The following is an 18,163-nucleotide window of genomic DNA, read 5'->3' as shown; positions in this document are numbered from 1 at the left end:
TCTGGCCAATCAGGACGCAGGGCTGGAGTTTCATAGATGTGACGTAGTGGAGACGCGACCATGACGTGAGACTGTTTTGATAGCAATGGCGGCTCGCATCGAGGAAGCAAACATTAGCATTGATGCTGCTATTTCTTCCGTGTTGTCCAATCTACCTAATATTGTTTCATTAAAAGAACATCAGAGAACGCCTCTGAAGGCTTTTGTTGGTGGAAACCATGTTTTCACCCTTCTCCTGACCGGATTTGGCAAGTTTTGTTTTAGCGGTTAGCGGTTAGCGGTTAGCGGTTAGCGCGAACCAAGGCCTTTAGTCCTCAACGTGGTCGGCCCAGAATCGACTCCGACCCGCAGCGCTTTGCCGCCTGTCTTCCCCCCTCTTCCTGTCAGCTCACTGTCAATAAAACGCCACTAGAGCCGCAAACACATTATTATTATTATTATTATTTTTCCTACATCGCTATCATCAGCGTCACGGGTTAGCTTCGGTGTGAGTGGTTGAAATAGCACGTCGATAAAGATGACAGACAAGTGGCTTATCCAATCATATGCAATAATTTTTGATAAGGCCCAGCCTTCAATAAAGGCAATTCCTATGGCGGTGTCCCAGATGTATGTGAGTGGAGCTAGGCGGAGCGATACATACATCTGGCTTTTGTCAGGTTAGGCTTAAACCGCGTACTCCCTAGAAGCTGCGTCTGCACTTCATGAGCTTCTGGAAGGCCTGCTTGAAGTCGTCGTTGAACACAGTGTAGATGACGGGGTTAATGAGCGAGTTCAGGTAGCCCAGCCAGGTGAAGAGGTCAAAGAGCACGGGGCTGAACCAGCACGTCGTACATATGGCGCTGACGAGCGTGCTGACGAAGAACGGCAGCCAGCACACGATGAACGCTCCGAGGATGATGCCCAGCGTCTTGGTGGCTTTCCTCTCCCGCGCCGCGCACAGGCGTTTCCTCTCCAGCACGCTGTCTGCCAGCTTCACTTTCACGCTGTTCATGAACACAGGCGATCCGCCTCCGCCCCCGCCGCCGCCTCCGCCGCTGCCAGAGTGTAGGTGTGCTTCCTGGTGGGAGGCGGAATTGAGCGAACAGAGCGAGGAGCCGGCAGAGGTCTGGATGAGCTGCGCCGTGGTGAAGCGCTTGCCGGACGACGGGGTCTTGAAGATGCGAGAGCGTGCAGCGACGTAGATCCGGCCGTAGAGGATGACGAGCAGCACCGTGGGAACGTAGAAGGCACCGAAGGTGGAGTAGAGGGTGTAAGAGATCTTCTCTGTGTTCACCACGCACTCTCTCAGCTCGCCCTGTGCTTTGGCCTGCCGCCAGAAGAGTGGAGGCATGGAGATAGAAATAGAGATCACCCAGACAACCCCGACCATCATCCCGGCCCTGCGCATGGTGCGGTGCTTCGAGTACTCCAGGGCGTCGGTGATGGCCCAGTAGCGGTCCAGGGCGATGACGCACAGGTGCAAGATGGACGCCGTGCAGAAGGTGATGTCGGACGAGAGCCAGATGTCGCAGACGATCTGCCCCAGCGACCAGGTTTTCGACACGGTGTACACTATGCTTATCGGCATGACCAGGATGGACACCAGCAGGTCCGTGATGGCGAGGGATCCTATGAGGAAGTTGGCAGGCGTGTGGAGCTTCCTGGTGAGGAAGATGGTGGCTACGACGAAGGCGTTGGAGAGCGCCGTCATCAGGGTGACGGCGGCCAGCAGCACGTAGAGCGAGACCTGAAGGCTGAAGAGTGTGGCCTCGCTCCCAGGTGGGGTTGTTGCATTGACTGTGAGGTTGTCCATGGTTTTAGTTCATAACCAAAGGTCCGTTCGGTCTACCAGCTCCAGTCGCAAACTAGATTCTCCATTTCCCCCTCGGTAAAGGTGCACAGCTTCATCTCCTCTACCGGCAGGCTGAGACGCTTTCCTGCCAGGATTCGCAATGTATCAGAGTCATAAATGGGCTTCTCATGTTTAAACAAAGCCCAGTGAAAAAGGAGCCGAATGAAGAAGGAAGATGATGATGATGACAGATGAAGAGGTTTACTTGTTTCACTTTTATCTTTTTTGTTGTTGTTGTGAGGTCCACAGAAAGTCATCTGACTTTAAGGTCCAAGCATTAGACTGTTTCGACGGTGCTTTGAAGGCAAAAATATCAGAATTACATGATTAATGTCAAAACTATTTCAGTTATGGCGCCTCTGTATAAATAGCTGTTCAGTGTCCAGTGGGATTTTGGGCCATTATGCACAACTTTTCTGGAAAGAGAGGATAAGAAAGGCTTTTTTTTTTTTTTCAGTTTGTCAGAGCAGAACTTTAGTCCATTAATTTCTCTTCTTCACTGCACTGATTATCCGGCACCGTTTCAGCTGTAGTGTCCGTAGGGATTATGATGTTTAGAGTGACTTTAATCCAGCGCTGCATTAATCTTCTATATGAAACACAGAGAGAAAGAGGGAGAGAAATAAGGAAATAATAGGCATGGTTTCTATTATCAATTCTTTCGTTTTTCAACATGAATACACACAGAAATAAACCCCTATAGAAAAGCATTTGTTGATGACACACATAAATGTTTTAGATCATAAAATAAAACCATAAAAGCAGTTTTCATATGCTAGTTTCATTTATTGTGGGAAATAAGATTTCCCAACCAACCTGGCCCTATGAGCAGAAAGTAATGTGGAATTAACCAGGATTAATCACTTTTGTTTATAAAGATGAATTAGATTTTTCATGCTATGCCAAGGCCAGATGACTGCCAGACATGTAGAAGACAGAAATCACTTAAAATGACTAAAAATCAACAGCAAACATCCACATCATGGCCCAATCTTAGGAAATTCAAGAACAGATGAGAAACAGATTCATTGCCCTCTGTCTGGAGATGCTTAAAGAAACATTTCTAAGGGTTTGGGACTTTTATCACTTTGTTCTAACGTCTTAGTTTGAGACAGTACTGTGCAAAACCCCTTTATTAACTATTAACTAACATGTTTACTGATATCCTCCTTTTGACAGAGGCGATTTTTCTCTGAACATGACAGCAAATTGGTATCATTAACATTTTATTAAGCTGGATAACAAAGCATCTTTGTATTTTGATTATGATAATGTATAAACAGTTTAACAAATTTACCGGGTTAATGACTTTCTTCCGTGTGGAATTGTACAGCGCATAGCAAAAGTAGTCATAGCATGTTAATTTTTGCTAAATTTGTAACAAGCATGGGGTCAAAGTGGCATTTTGTGTGACAGACCACCACAAAGTTTTGCATAATTGTGAACTATAATGAAAATGATTGAGGTTTTTTTTTCATACTTTTTTTTTTTTGACAAGGAAAAACCTTTAAAGTGTGAGCATTTGCATTCAACCCCCTTTACTCTGATCCCCAAATTTATATAACATCCAGTTGGCTTCAGACATACTGTTGACTACATAATAAACAGTATAGAACTTTTAACTTGTATCTCTATACTTGTTGTCAACTCCACAAATATGAGTTTTATGAACGAGTTGTGAGGAGAAAGCCATTGTCAAAGGAAAACCAGAAGTTTCCAGCAGTTTTTCACGTCAAGAAGGTGACACAGCGGACATGTGGAAGAGAGCACGCTGCTCAGATGAGACTAAATCAGATATAATATGTATAGCAGAAAGCAAATAATGCACATAACCCTGAAAACACCTTCTCCATGGGGGTGGCACATCATGCTGTGGGGATGCTTTTGGTCAGCTAAAGATAGAAACGTATTCAATAAATAACTCTGATTACGGTGCAGGGCTTCAAAATGTTGCTCATCCAATCTGATGGAGCTTCTTATTTTACATAGAAGTTATAGACAAGCCACACTTGTTTGTAACACGTAAAAACTTGCATAATGCTCCTTCCCTTTGCTACTTTGTGTTCGTCTGTCACGCAAATAGCAAACAACATTAAGTAATGTACTTTGGCGTAACAAAATGTGAAAACTTTAAAATGAAATTAAAAGTTTTTCTAGGCACCGTATCTACAAGCGTTTACTGACTGAACACCAAAAACCATCTTTGAGCTGAACATGGCAGCGAGAGCTCATTATGGAGGCTCTGGTGTTTGTCTTAGGTCCTCCAAGATATGGACAGTTTCTTTTTTTATATATTTTAAGGGGTTTGAGAGAGCAAAGATAAAATGTTTTATTCAGCATGGCACAAGACAAGAGGATCTTTGAGTTAATGGTCTCTTTGCTCTCTGAATCTCAAAGTAACCTAACTGGATTTCAAACAGAAATTAGCTCTGAAGCTTTAATGGACATAACATGATCCATACTAGACTTAAATGTGTAAATAGTAAATACATACAGCAGTTTGTATTAAACAAATCCTCTCATCTGAGGTTTAGGGAGTCTTCTGATCAGTGAATCTGGCATAGTTTACCAGTTTTCCCTTTATCACTTGTGGTTGGTAATTGACAGGCTAGACTAGGAAAAAAATCAATTATTTTCTGTTCACTAAATGTATCAAAACCAAAAACACAAACTTTTTCTTTTGTTCTTTGGCCCAATTTGTTTTAGAATTTTTAATGATGGCAGGGTATCCAAACTGGGAAGCACCTCTACACTTTTTGATCAGTTTCAGTAGTAGGTAAGTAAACTTACCCAAAATGATTCACAATAAAAACAACAATAAAACAACACAAAATGAAAATATTAAAAGATAAAACAGCATAAATGCAACATCATAGCATAAAACTAGTTAAAAACTAGTTAAACGGCAGTCAAAACAATTGGGTCTTCCAGTCTGGGTCTTACAGCTCTAACAGGCCAATTCTCCTTAAGTCCTAAATTTAGTTTGTGGAACCATCAACAGTTTTTGGCTGGAGGATCTCAAACTATAAGAATGGGAATATGGTTGTATAGGTTGGTAATATAAGCTGGAGCCACTGAGGGGAAAAGCAGATGTACATTTAGGACTTCTTAAACTGAGCTCAAAGTCAAGTGGGTCATGCGATACTAAGATTCACAATATGCTAGATTTTTTTAGTTGCTACTAATTTAAAAAATCTTATAGTTTGCAAAACGGCTTTAATCAGATTGGACTGAATATGAACATGAAATGAACCGACTGAATCCATTGGCGTTTGACTTGGACCTGTTTGTTGTGTGTATGAAGCGCTTTGGCTGTGCGGTGACTTTCTGCATTTACAGAGCAAAATGAATAAAAAGAAAGAACGAATTGAAATACACCAAATTTATGTAATTTTACAACTGTGTAGGAAAATTGACAAACAGTAGTACCTGGATGTCTATGCAGCTCTGTAAAATTAATGTAATGATTCTTTAATAACATAAAACAGGTTAAAAAAAAAAAAAAAAAAACCTTGCAAGCATGAAAAACTCTTAACTAAATGTTTAGATGTAGAAATTATGAATTGAAGGGCTTCTATGAATGCATACATGACATCTATATAAAGAAACACGGTCCTGCTCCCAGCTGGCTCCCTGGCATTTAAACGGCTGCTGGTTGTCCCCCATCAAAGACCCGTGTGTGCTGCCTGACAGCGAGGAAAAGGCCACAGGGTAATGATCACAGCGATGAGAGCAAATGCACGGCGGACATCAAAAGACTCTGAAAAACACAAATGATTGTCTTACTTACCCCTAGCTTAGGCACAAATTCAAAAGAAATATAAAGAGTATCGTTTTTCTTTTTAAACTTACAAAGGAAATAGTCCCTTCCAACTATTTCATTCGTTAAGGAGTCGTTCATGAGGATTAGACCCCTGCTAGGGTTTTAAGTAGTTAAACTCCTGAACAAAATCCTAAAACCAGAGGGGATAAACTTCCACATGTTTTTGCATTTCACTCTGTTGGCCAAAAAATCCCCCAAAAACTGAAAGGGTAAAAAAAAAAAAAAAGACTTGGTAGTGATCAGCTCTACTCTTAATAAAAGGTTAATTACGCTTGATTCAAGTGTTTCCAGTAGGCTGGTGGAGACGTGACTCCATGTGATAAAACGGCTCCATGAAGAGCCTTGAACCGATGTCCATCTTGGTAAATCTCGTTTTTAATAAGAATTAAACAATGGCAACAGGGACTTTATGCTCCTGGAAGACGGAGATGGTGAACTGCAGACTTGTCCTGGTTGAAGACCCAGTCATCACCACACAGATGAGGACCCTCAGGCAACAGGGACACTGAACGTTCCCACACAGCCAGCCATGATTGGATGCTCCTGCACAGCCTGGAGGAGGGAAAAGGCTCCCAGATCGTGACGGCGTCTCCTCCTGTGCCAGCTGGAAAACATCTCCAGTGGGATGTCCTTGTCATGCCAGTTATACTGAAGCCATTCACATTCATTTCTTTCACATAAGACAATTTTTCACCCAGCTTCCCACCTTTCAATGCAGTCATAAAGGACATTTTTGTCGCTTGTCGCTTTTCTCTCACAGAAACATCTTGTGGTCATTGTAGGGCTGAACGATAATTAAATAACGATAAATATGGATCGCTAGATGTATATTGATGATAGAAAAAAAGGGTCAATAAAATGTATAAAATAATACGTTTTTCTTCCTTTTGTATTCTAGCCTATAATGTATCTATATATACATCTATATATATCTATCTCTCTCTTTTATATATATATATATATATATATATATATATATATATATATATATATATATATATATATATATATATATATATATATATATATATATATATATATATATAATAAGCTAGAATGCAATATATTTAACGTATATATATTATGTAAGTTAATATCACAGTCATTACATCCCGTCAACCAATCACAAAATCACAAACTCAAACCCAGGCAGTCACCAAGCTCCGCCCCTTTAAAGAGTACAAAAAGCACACTTTCTTTTTTTTTTTTTTAAAACTTGCGGTTTTGGTAAAAAGTTGGTTGAGTAAAGGGTTGAGTTTCATTTCATTGTGTGTTCTGTATCTAAAAATAGGTTGCTAAGGAACAGCGTACAATGCCCAGGGTTTCACTTAAAATACGTTCGATATCGATGATTATAATTTCTGTTTTATTGATATGTTTTTTTCTATATTGTCCAGCCGGTCATTGTGCTTCAGTCGGCATTAAAAATGACTGTAATTTACCTCCAGGATCTACCTGCGTCTTCAGGCACTCCACAGGGTCCTCCAGCAGGTGAAATATTTTCAGGTGTAGCAATTTTTTTTTTGTTGTATTACCCTCGGCATCTGTAATTAAAACCTAAAATAACTGGTTTGGTGTTTGTGCAGCTCAACAATCCCGACACGGCATGAGACAGAAAGAAGTTTTGCTTTTGCCATCAGGGCGTCAGGACAATGAATGCCAGACACAAACCGACATGCAAGTCGATTCTGACTTTTTAAGGCCAACAGTCATAAACATTTGACCAGAAGATGAGCAGCTTGAGTTTAAATGTAGTCTCAGTTATTTGCCTACTCTCTATGTTTTCTCTCCTGCTGGATGGAGCGTTTTTTTTTTCCTGGTCTCACCCTCGTATTGTTGGGCCTCGAAGAATTTGGTCGAGGCCGGTTTGAGTCAATAGGATAGTAGCTGTGTCATCTTATTTTGATCAGCTTTAAAACATAGCAGCTCTGAAAAGCTGCTTAGCTAACGGCGGTTGTGAGCGGTGCGTTTAATGCAATGGGACGTTACGCAACTAGTCCACAGATGTCACAAAACACTGCATACCCATGTGATTGTGAGTGATGTAGGTTATCCATGTATGATTTTTATTGTTTAGGTATGTTTTCTACCAAGTAGACTGAGTTTGATGACTTACATTACTGAAAATTGTGAAAGACCCCTATGTATAGGCTATCATCTGCCTGTTGACTTTCCCAGATAGGGAAGATAATGGTTTGGTAATCAAATTTAATTTATTTACAACTCTTTTAAGAACAACTGCTGTTGGCTAAAGTGCTGCAAACAAAAATGACACATTACAACGATAAAGTTATAAACAATACAAAAGCAAAATAAAACCATTTATTTTAAAAACCAGCGAGTACGAAATGACAGAAGCGACCAAGTTTACATCTGAATCAGCTGTGAGAGAAGAGTACTACCAGACTGAGTAGAAGCACAAATTACTGAGAGGTGTATGCAATCAGGCATTCATACATTAAAAAAAGTGGAAAACACCCCCCCCCCCCCCGACGCTCATTAGAAATGTTCCACCAGTTTGCAAATGTTGTCATTAGCTCGTTATGATGATTATTTAATACCCATAAGTAGTTTTAGTTGAATAATTAATCTTTTTTGCTTCTGCATTTAGTGCTGTAAATTATGATTGTTTTTAAACAAACAAAAAAACAAAACAGTGTCCTAAAATTTAAGTCTAATTCTTAAGATTCAGTGTTTGTCTTGGCCTTTTAAAGAACCGGTCTTGACTCCATCACTGGTGAATACTTGCGGTTTCTCAGGATTTTCATCAGCAGTATATTTTTCCACTGAACCGTCAACGCATGGACTACAGATGTATTTATCAGCCGACAGGTGAAGCATCAACACAACTCGGACAGTATGACTAAGAGCCACACTTCACTGCCTCAGAAGAGACTGGTAAGTGTCTGTAAGGAGTGCTCAGCGTTGTGTTATTAAATTCACAGCGTGGTCAGCAGGCAATAAGACCTTTGCGGAGAGCTCCGACTCGATCAGTCTCTTGATCTCGTTTCAAGCAGCTGTCCTGTAATATGATTCCGGTGTGTAGCGTTTCCCTGCGCGCGCACACACGCATGTGCATTAGCATGCGTGATGAACACTAATTAAACTGTTTGGCCATCTATCAAAGAAGTCAAAGACAAGGCTTATCTCCAAATGGTCTGGCCTACAGCAGAACAAGCTGATGAGCTGCTTAATGAATGGACGAGAGGAAAAGATTTATCAATCAGGAGCAAGCCTTGCCTAAAATGGCCTGGATGCTGCCTGCCTAAAATATATTACGGCTACATCTGGCTTTGAAATTGAAGATCTAATACAGCGAGGCGTGGCCCAGGCCTCTACAGCGTGATTCATCATCCTCACCAGTAATGGTTATGGAAAAGCAGGATCAGAGTAGAAAACAAGCAAACAAAAAAAAAAAAAAAACGAACTAAACCTTTTAGACAATCCCTGCCTGGTAACAGCGTTTACCACGAGCCCAGATGATTCGTTTCAGGGCCATGCAGATGCTCTAGCGGCTGCTGCAGCCTGGCTGTTGGTCTGGGTGAAACAGCAATACCCTCTGCACCCATCAGGCCCCGGTGGAGATAGGATAATTGATTTATCTTAGAACAGGCAGACCCATCCGCTGTCAACTAATGGCCAGTGTTTACTAAAGTGTGCTGTAAACTGTGGCATGAATCCGCTCTGAGTTTCTCTGCGCTGGTAAGGGCGGGGAGATGGAAGTCCGAATCTGAGACCCTGAATGTTGAAATAAAACAGCAGGAAGGTTGCTACAGCTAAAAATATCTTTGCCTTAATTCTAATTCTGCAGTCTCTCTGTCTGTCTGTATTTCTGTCAAATCACTGCAGCCCACATGTAGACGGGCTCATGAAAGCTTTCTGCAATACTAACGTAATGCATCATAACCCCCATCTATCATGTCTGAGTATCTCGGGTTGGTTTAAGACGTACTGTGGTGGTCGGGCCCAAAAGAGGTGAAATATGCAACAGTGGAAAATAAAGTATTTGGACCGGTGCAGATTTCTTCTCTTTTTTACATTTTTGTGACACTTAAATCTTTCAGATTATATAAAAAACATTAATATCAGACAAATATATCCTGACTAATTTACAAAAGCAGTTTTCAAAGGGCTGACTTAACACCTTAAGTCTTTTTTTCCCATAAGACTCGCCTCCTCCTCGTTTGCATAATGAGGCAGAAATGCATACAGAAATGGAAAAACGACAGTGGCATAATTATATAGGGTAGGAGAAATAAAAGGGGTAAAAATGTAGAACGGAAGACTAAAAACAGACAAAAATATTAATGCATAAATAAATACAAGTAATTAATAAAGTTGACAATTATAAAGAATTCTTATTTTTATACGTATTTTTGAATATGTCAGAGTCAGTCCTCCATACAACCAATGTCTCCCTATGTGAGAAAAGTCTTCACCCGAAAGCCAATAACTTCCATCAAACAGAAATCATTACTGACAGTTTTTGATGACTGCCAGTGTTTTTTTATTTTATTTATTTATTCACTCATGCATTTGTTGAATTTTACAGTTACATGTTTACTTGCATAAACTTTTACATGAACAAACAGGAGCAGAAGGCGCCCCAGATTATATCCTTATATCAGGTAGTGACACAGTGTACCGTAATGCTCCTAATAGCCATTGTGCGGAGCGGCTTCGTTGCTAACCAAAGTCATACATGTTTTAACAGATTTTTGAGCACATTGTACTCAAGATTTAAGGATTTTAAGTGCGCCTTTTAGTGCGAAAAATACAGTAAATCCAAACATTTTTCACTTCGTTTTAATTATTTCAGCCATTCAGACGGGGACTTCCTGGTCTGCTACGGACCATTGTTCTGTTGCATAACCCAAGGGTTCTTGTACTTAAGGTCACAAACCTTAAGATGCCCTATCATTTTCCTTCAGGCTAGAGAGCAGAATTCATGGTTTCAACAATTACGACAAGTTGTCCAGGTCCTGAAGTAGAAATGTCACTCTAACACCTTTCTGTAGGTAGGTAGGTTCACAACTACACCAGGTTTTCTCTACTTGTGGATAATGCCTCTCAGTGTGGATCGCAGTCCCAAAACATTAGAATCAGCTTGGCAAGCCTTTCCAGACTGATGGATATCAATCACTTTGTTTCTTTATCTAATCTTGAATTTCTGTCACATTAAGGTAAACCTTCTGTAAGAGTAAAATAACAATACATAGATAATGAAAACCTAAAGAAACTAAATACAAATACAATACTTTTTGAAAAACTGTGATTGCAAGAATGTATTGTATCTGTTTTTTTTTCTTCCAAGTATAAAATAATCCACTTATAATGATCCACCAGCCCAGACTAAACCCAGGGTTTGGACGTGATGTTGAGGAAAGACGTGTTTCTGGGCTGGTGAAGCTTCAAAGCTTCCCTGAAAAGTTAACATTTTTGGATTTATGAGAAATTTTTCTGAGCCACGGTGAAAACGAGGACATGGACTTTCTCTCTATATCACATCCAATTAATTCATCACCGCATGGAGAAACGACCAGACTCGCTGACAGGAGCATATTTGGTGGAGTAGGCTAAACTCCAGGCCTGAACAAGGAAACCAGAGGTGCCAACCTGATGAGACGTTTCCTTATCATTTCCTTTCTTTCTTTTACATTTGTACATACTAATAAAGACTTTACTTGGGCTACGACATTATTTTTTAATGCATTATTTTTTGAGTGCTTGTGAGTGGACTGAGCAAAAAACTGCAGACTTTACGTTTTGATTGTGGGAGATCTCAGATCTCACACGAGATCAGAAGAGAATCTATTTCTGTGACATTTTTCTTTCTTATATGGACTATTGAATGAGCTGATTCATTGTGGGGGGTTTTGAGGAAATGAATGTGTGTCTGAACAGCTGATTTTGTTTGATCAGCTGATTTAGGATGTTATTAATTACAGCGGGCCCTTGCCACGTGTGATTCAGAAAGCTGACGTGTCCTCATTTATTCTCTTTTCCTTTCCTTGCCTTTTGATTCTTTCAAGCTTTGTGCATGGAAAATGATTTGTAAATCCTATAATTGTATTTCTAAAAATCTAAAAGGACCCTCTTGAGCATGTAATATTGCCCACTAAGGCAGGAGTTGTTACTTTATTTTTATTTTATCCTACTTCGTGTTGTCACAGTTCTATAAATGATTTCTTGATTTTATGGGACTGGCAGTAATTGGAGTTAATTCATGATTTAACAAGGGGATAACTATACTTATACATAGTGCCAGGTTGGTTTTGGTTCTTTGAAAACAGTTTTTCCTATTAAGTTAGGTTATCTGTATCAGATATTAAGGTTTTGATGATTGTTTGATGATCTGAAACATTTAGGCATGGCAGGAAAAAGCGTTTTCTCTGCTTACATCCCCACTGTTAACACTAACATTGTGCTTTGTTCCATTCACAAAACACTTCCAGGCGGGATTAAAGAGCCCTTTGGCAGTCTTCATGTGTTTAGTGAATGCACTGATGTTTAGATGGGAATGAAAGTCAGTTCAACTTTATTACGCCCCTGAGTTGCCATCATCGTAACCACACAGCAGCGTCTGGGTTGATCAATACTCAAGAATCTTTATTGTCACCATGTGCTACCGTGGTGATTTTTTTTATTTTAGACAGACACCGGCTCAGGATGTACACAGATTTTATGGGAGCAAGCTGGCTCTACTGGTCAGGGGAGTGATGTAGAGATGATGTATGGTTTGCGAGAACAGCCAGCTGCAGGCTAAATGGGACTCGGAATACATTTCCAACGAGACGAGCAAGATGGTGAGATGCATCATTTAAATTTTAAACATTGCTTGGACAGGAATATGATGCCATACTGAGCTGGTCTTACAGAGTAACGGTATGGGGGGACTTCTGAATTTTTTTTTTTTTTTGCATAATGCTGACGTCAATCCTACACCAACCCTACTGTCGTCCTGTTCTGCCAATATATTCATTTCTAAAAGCGCATGGCTGTGCTGGATATCGCATTTTCCACTTGTGATTTGTCACTGTCCAGAAGCAGATCAGAGGCAGCTTGTCTTTTCGGGTTTGTTACAGGAATGTTTTAGGAGAGGCCTGTGATGGAGCTTTTCAGGGAATAACCCTCCAGGTGTGAATCAAAGGCTGAACTTTGTGGAAAAGCATCTCAAGTCCATTGTTAAGTACGGTGGAGGACCTGTGATGTTATGAGTTTGTTTCTCTTAAAAAGGTACTGAGAACTTTGTTAGAGTCCATAGATTCATAAACTCTCTTAAATTAAATAATATAAATCTGGTGGCCTCTATTAGAAAATAAAAAATGTGTTGTCACAGGGTTTTTCAGCAAGATAATGACCCAAAGTATATGACCTTCCCTCCAACTAGGACTTGTACAGGTCTAGGGACAGGAAAGGGGCAGCTAACAGACCCCAAATATCCTGGGCACAAACCGGTTAGACCTTTACCTCCAGGGCGGCGCTATTGAGTGCTTTTTAATAAAACCACCCATCATAGAGACAGTTTCTTCCCCTAGGCTGTCTCTCTGATCAACATTTAACAGCATACCCAGATCCCATATCAATACCATGCTTATGAGCACCAATCCAACAATGTCCTCCTCTTTTGTAAAAAAAAATTATATATACATACTTACAAAAGTATTTCCTTCTTTATAGATTTATATTTAAAATGATTTTTATTAAACACAGGGTTGGCAATTTTTCCAGAAGTTTCCCCAAATCACTTTTTGAATAACTGGGGGGTCGAGTGAAAAAAATCTCCCAAATCAACTCTGATCTTATTTCGTTCTACTTAGGCCGTCCTCTCCTTCTCTCAAACTTGTACACATTTGCTTCTTGTGACTCTCAGCCATGTTGAAAGTATGCAGTGAGAGCGGCGGAGCTACAATGAACGGCTAAAACCGAAGCTAACTGCTAAGCTAAACGCTAAGCTAATGACTAAGCTAACCGCTAAGCGAACTGGAAACATAAGGCAAGGCAACTTTATTTATAAAGCATTTTTCAGTAATGAAAGTGGTTACTTTTCACTAAACACTAGATGTCTGTATGCACAGCCACCAAGTTGAAACTAACGAGGAACAAGCGCACACACTGCCGTTAGGTGAGCGCGTCAGAATGATTAACATGTGGGACAACCAATAGATAAGGTGATACCCCAGGAACCTGAGGGACAGAGGGGGGGGGGGGGGGGGGGGGGGGGGGGGGAAGTATTTAATGTCTATGGGTGAAGGCAGGACCAAACCTCTGACAATTTCCTGCTCTTCGTTGATAAGACCAGGAATTGGTTAAAGTTTTTACAGGCCTGCAGCTCCCACAGAGATCGATTTTTTTCAACCTCCTTTTTCTGAACACATAATGTATGGACTACTTTCATGATGAAAAAGTGTTTCTGAACAGGAATACCAGCTATAGCTTTGAGATTAAAGAGGTATTGAAGGCAAATTCCTTGTGTGTACAAACCCACAAACTCCACCATGATTCTAAATCACAATATAAAATATAAATATAATAGAAATTCCCCAGACTCAACTATAAATCTTGTGCAGGGAAAAATTATCAAAGATTTCTCTGTCCCTGGATTCTCCAACTTCGTTAAATGTTAGAGAGGTGTTGTCCATTTAATTAAATGTTATATTCATCCATCCACATTCTACACCTGCTTATTCATGCAGGGTTGTGGGGATGGGGGCGATGGTTGCACATGTTTACTGGGTGCCGAAAAAATCTCTGCACCTGTTTATATTTGTAGTTATGAATTAATAGTAGTAGTGGGAAAAAGTCCCACCCTTGGCTCAAGTAATCGATTACCCAGCCGGACAGTCACAGTTATCATTAGACAAATGCTTACATGTTACCCTGTTTATAAAGAGAGTGATTACACCTGTATTTCCCAGGTTTACATGTTGTTGAAATGATGTAGCGAACATGTTGCTGTCAACCTGTGACTGCAACATGAATGAAAAATACCGCCCCATCAGGACCAGCACCTGTTTGCAGGAAAAAGAGGTACAGAACAATCAGTTCCTACAGGTGAAGCCACTGGAGGAGGCTTAACGGGTTTCTGAGGATTTATGGAGAGTAATTCCTCGGCTAGAAAATAAAACTGCAGGCAGCATGAAATGGAGTGAAATTAAACTGTGGTAAACTGACAATATTAAAGTTAAAAGCTCAGCATTCGTTATACTGTGAAGGCTCAGAGGGATAATCTCAGCTTCTCTGTAAAATGATGCGAAAGGAACACGTTGCTGAAAATAAGACAATTCAGCCTCTTAGTTGTTTTTTTTAAGGTGGTACTGATCATGATGTCTTTTGTTAAAACTACATTAAATGCATATTTTTATTTCCTTATTAATATTAAACACAAACCAAAAACGTTATCTGGTCCCAACACCTGTAAAATAGCTTTGATACGACTGATGTGACAGTAATTAAAAAAAAAAAATTAAACAAAAGATTACAGAAAAACACAGCACCGAACAGATGGATCAAGGTTTTATATCTGAAATGAAATTAAAGAAGCAGTAATTATAACCAATAATTTTTTTTTCCCTCTGTCTGATGCAGTTTATTTCAAAGAAAAAACATATAAAAACGACAATGTTAAGGCTGTATCAGTGTTAGAGTTCACAGACATGATGAATATTTCTAAATACTGTGAAATGTAATTAAAGCAAATGTGGATAACCAAGAAAAGATTGATATAAATACTGTAAAAAAAAAAAAAAGATTAAGTAACATAAATGGTGTTAAAATTGCTCCTTTTCATTCAACATGCATTCATTTGGGAGTGTGTGCATTGTTGTGTGTATAAACTTTGAAGTCACTTTGAATGACATAAAAAACATAAAAAAAAATAAACTATTCCCAAGCAAAACTATTCAATTCAATTCAATTCAATTCAATTTTATTTATATAGCGCCAAATCATGAAACATGTCATCTCAAGGCACTTTACAAAGTCAAGTTCAATCATATTATACAGATTGGGTCAGATTATACAGATTGGTCAAAAATGTCCTATATAAGGAAACCAGTTGATTGCATCAAAGTCCCGACAAGCAGCATTCACTCCTGGGGAACCGTAGAGCCTTTAAACTTGTTTCACATTAAACCACAACCAAAACTGTTTTGTTGGTATGTTATTCAATAGATCAGCGCAAGACGGTGCTTAACTGCAAACTTAAATAAAATAACATGTTTTCAATGTTTTTTTTACCATTGAAGCTCCAAAACTGGGGACTAATTTAACAATACATACATAAATGAACAGCTTATAATCTAATACGTTTAATGTGCTTTTAAATACCTTACGCTACTAGTTACTGAATTTGATAAAGCTTGACAATTCACCTTTTAGATTTTCTACATTATTTATTTTTAAACTAATTAATCATTTTATAAAATACATTTTTGTGTGTGTGTTTTTTTAGCTTCTCTTTATCAGTTATTTTATTGTTTGTCCTGTGCAGCATTTAGTGCAACCTGTTTGCTGTAAAGTGCGATGTAAATAAAATTGACAAGATTTTTTTTAACAAATAAAAACATGAAAAGCGTGGTGGGTTTATATTTACCTCGACCTCCTCTAAACATGTCCATTTATGATTGCAAGTCTTGTTTGCTCCAAGCCACGAACAGGGCACAGCAAACAGGAAAGAGGCGCTTTGGTCAGAGGAGATGAAAAGAATTTTGATCTCCTCTGAGAGAATTTTATGCAGAAGAATAAAAACCTTTAAGAGGCTGTAAAACTCTTGAAGTTAACCATCCAGCAGGCAGAGATACATTATAATAGCATAAATCAAAGCATGTTCGTCCGTTAGCGGCCCAGTCAATGTTCAGGCCTTAAATCTAATTCTGAATCAGTCACAAGATTTTAAAAATTGATGTTCCTTGATGCTCAATTTGCAAACAGACTGAGCTTGAGCTACTCCTGCAAAGGAAAATATGCCCACATTTCAGTCTCTAGTTATGCAAAGTTGGTACAGAAATAGCCACAAACAACTTGCAATTGCAGTGAACAGTGGTTCTCCAAAGTACACAGAGCTGCTGGATTTATACTGAGAATAATACACTGACAGGTGAACTATGTGTACCTGTGAGGACCAGCTGACACGTGTGTAAGATTAACAGGAGGCTGAATTCAGCTTTACGCCACACTCTTCAGATTTTCCAAGTAAATAAAAATACACCCTGTGCCCAATTTATTTCTCTTTGCAATTATTATCTCTTTGCTACTTTATGCTGGTTTCTCACATCAACTCACAATAAAATCCACTGATTTGAACGTCACTGTGCAGTTTTATCAGTCTGTTTATGCTAACTTTGAGCTGTTCTCATCACTATTCCCTGCATTTGTCCCTGAAATGCTCCCGTACAGAACCATCTTACCACCTGAATCTGAAACAATATTTTATCAGTCCTGAGAGAAGGGCATGATGTGAATTACTGATACCCAAAGATGTGTTTGGTTCCTTCCTCTAAGAATGTGTGCTGAGGGTGTGTTCCACTCTGGGTTTAACACATTGAGTTAGAGGACTAAGCGAACAATATTAATATTATTGTTGTCATTATTAAAACTTCATTTATACAGATAGTCTCACTGAGACATTAGTTCTCATTTACAAGAAAGAAAGGTATTTAAATTATGCACGTTTCCTGCAAACCCTTGTCACTTAGGCATAACGTTTGATTTCAACACAGAAGGCCTTTCCAAAAGGCAGAGTATTAAACATTAAGCCACTCTTTAATATTTCAAGAAAGACAGCTCTTTCTCTTCTACAGGAACAGAGAAAAAGAAAAGTTAGAGGTGGAACTTCTGCTTGCAAAGAGCTCCACTTTTATGCACCATCTTAGACGTAATTCTCTTTCGAGCTCCATCCAAGCTTCAGTGTTTAGGTCAGATTACTGAAGTATATCCTTGAGGTTGGGCATCTATACTTTGCAGATTCTAAAAAGTGGGGTACAGTTTATGATTATTGTATAAACACAATAACTTGTTATAAACTATTCACAATTTATATCCTCTTTTCATCCATTATGCACCATGACTATTTTCTTTAGCTTTCCATTTCCATTCAACAATTTCCCTCTGGGATTATTAAAGTATGTCTGATTCTGATTTCCATTTTGAGCAAAATAGTCTGAACTATACATTTGATGGTTTTCAAAACATTTTTTGAAATAAAAAGCAGAGAAGTTTTCTGTGCATATTTAGTCAGTCCCTTTAATCTGACACCCATGAATAAAACCGAGTTCAGCCTAAGGAGAAGTAAGAGTTCACTTGAGGGTAATTTAATCTCAGTTTAATAAACGCAGCTGTCCTGTTTCTGGCCTCAGAGGTCTGTTAGAGAACATTAGAGAACAACAAGCACCAAGGATTAAGTTGTGGAGAAGTTTAAAGCAGAGTTAGACTATAGAACTATACCCCAAAAACAGTATTTGATCTGTTTTGTGGAAAATACTTTTAAAACCACATATTTTCTTTTC

At 39.3% G+C, this 18,163-nt stretch overlaps 1 protein-coding gene across 1 annotated transcript in view; it reads right to left on the bottom strand.

Moving 5' to 3' along the window:
- Nucleotides 1–651: 651 nt before the first annotated feature.
- Nucleotides 652–18,163, bottom strand: part of htr1d (5-hydroxytryptamine (serotonin) receptor 1D, G protein-coupled) — a 42,442-nt gene continuing 24,930 nt past the window's right edge. Inside the window, exon 2 of the mRNA XM_012851948.3 lies at nucleotides 652–2,423. Coding sequence (XP_012707402.2) covers nucleotides 683–1,795 — 1,113 coding nt within the window. The 5' untranslated portion in view covers nucleotides 1,796–2,423 and the 3' untranslated portion in view covers nucleotides 652–682. The remainder of the gene's footprint in view (nucleotides 2,424–18,163) is intronic.

Source organism: Fundulus heteroclitus, chromosome 19 (assembly GCF_011125445.2).
Source record: "Fundulus heteroclitus isolate FHET01 chromosome 19, MU-UCD_Fhet_4.1, whole genome shotgun sequence".
NCBI classification, from domain to species: Eukaryota; Metazoa; Chordata; class Actinopteri; order Cyprinodontiformes; family Fundulidae; genus Fundulus; species Fundulus heteroclitus.
This window is presented reverse-complemented; position numbering and strand designations above follow the sequence as displayed.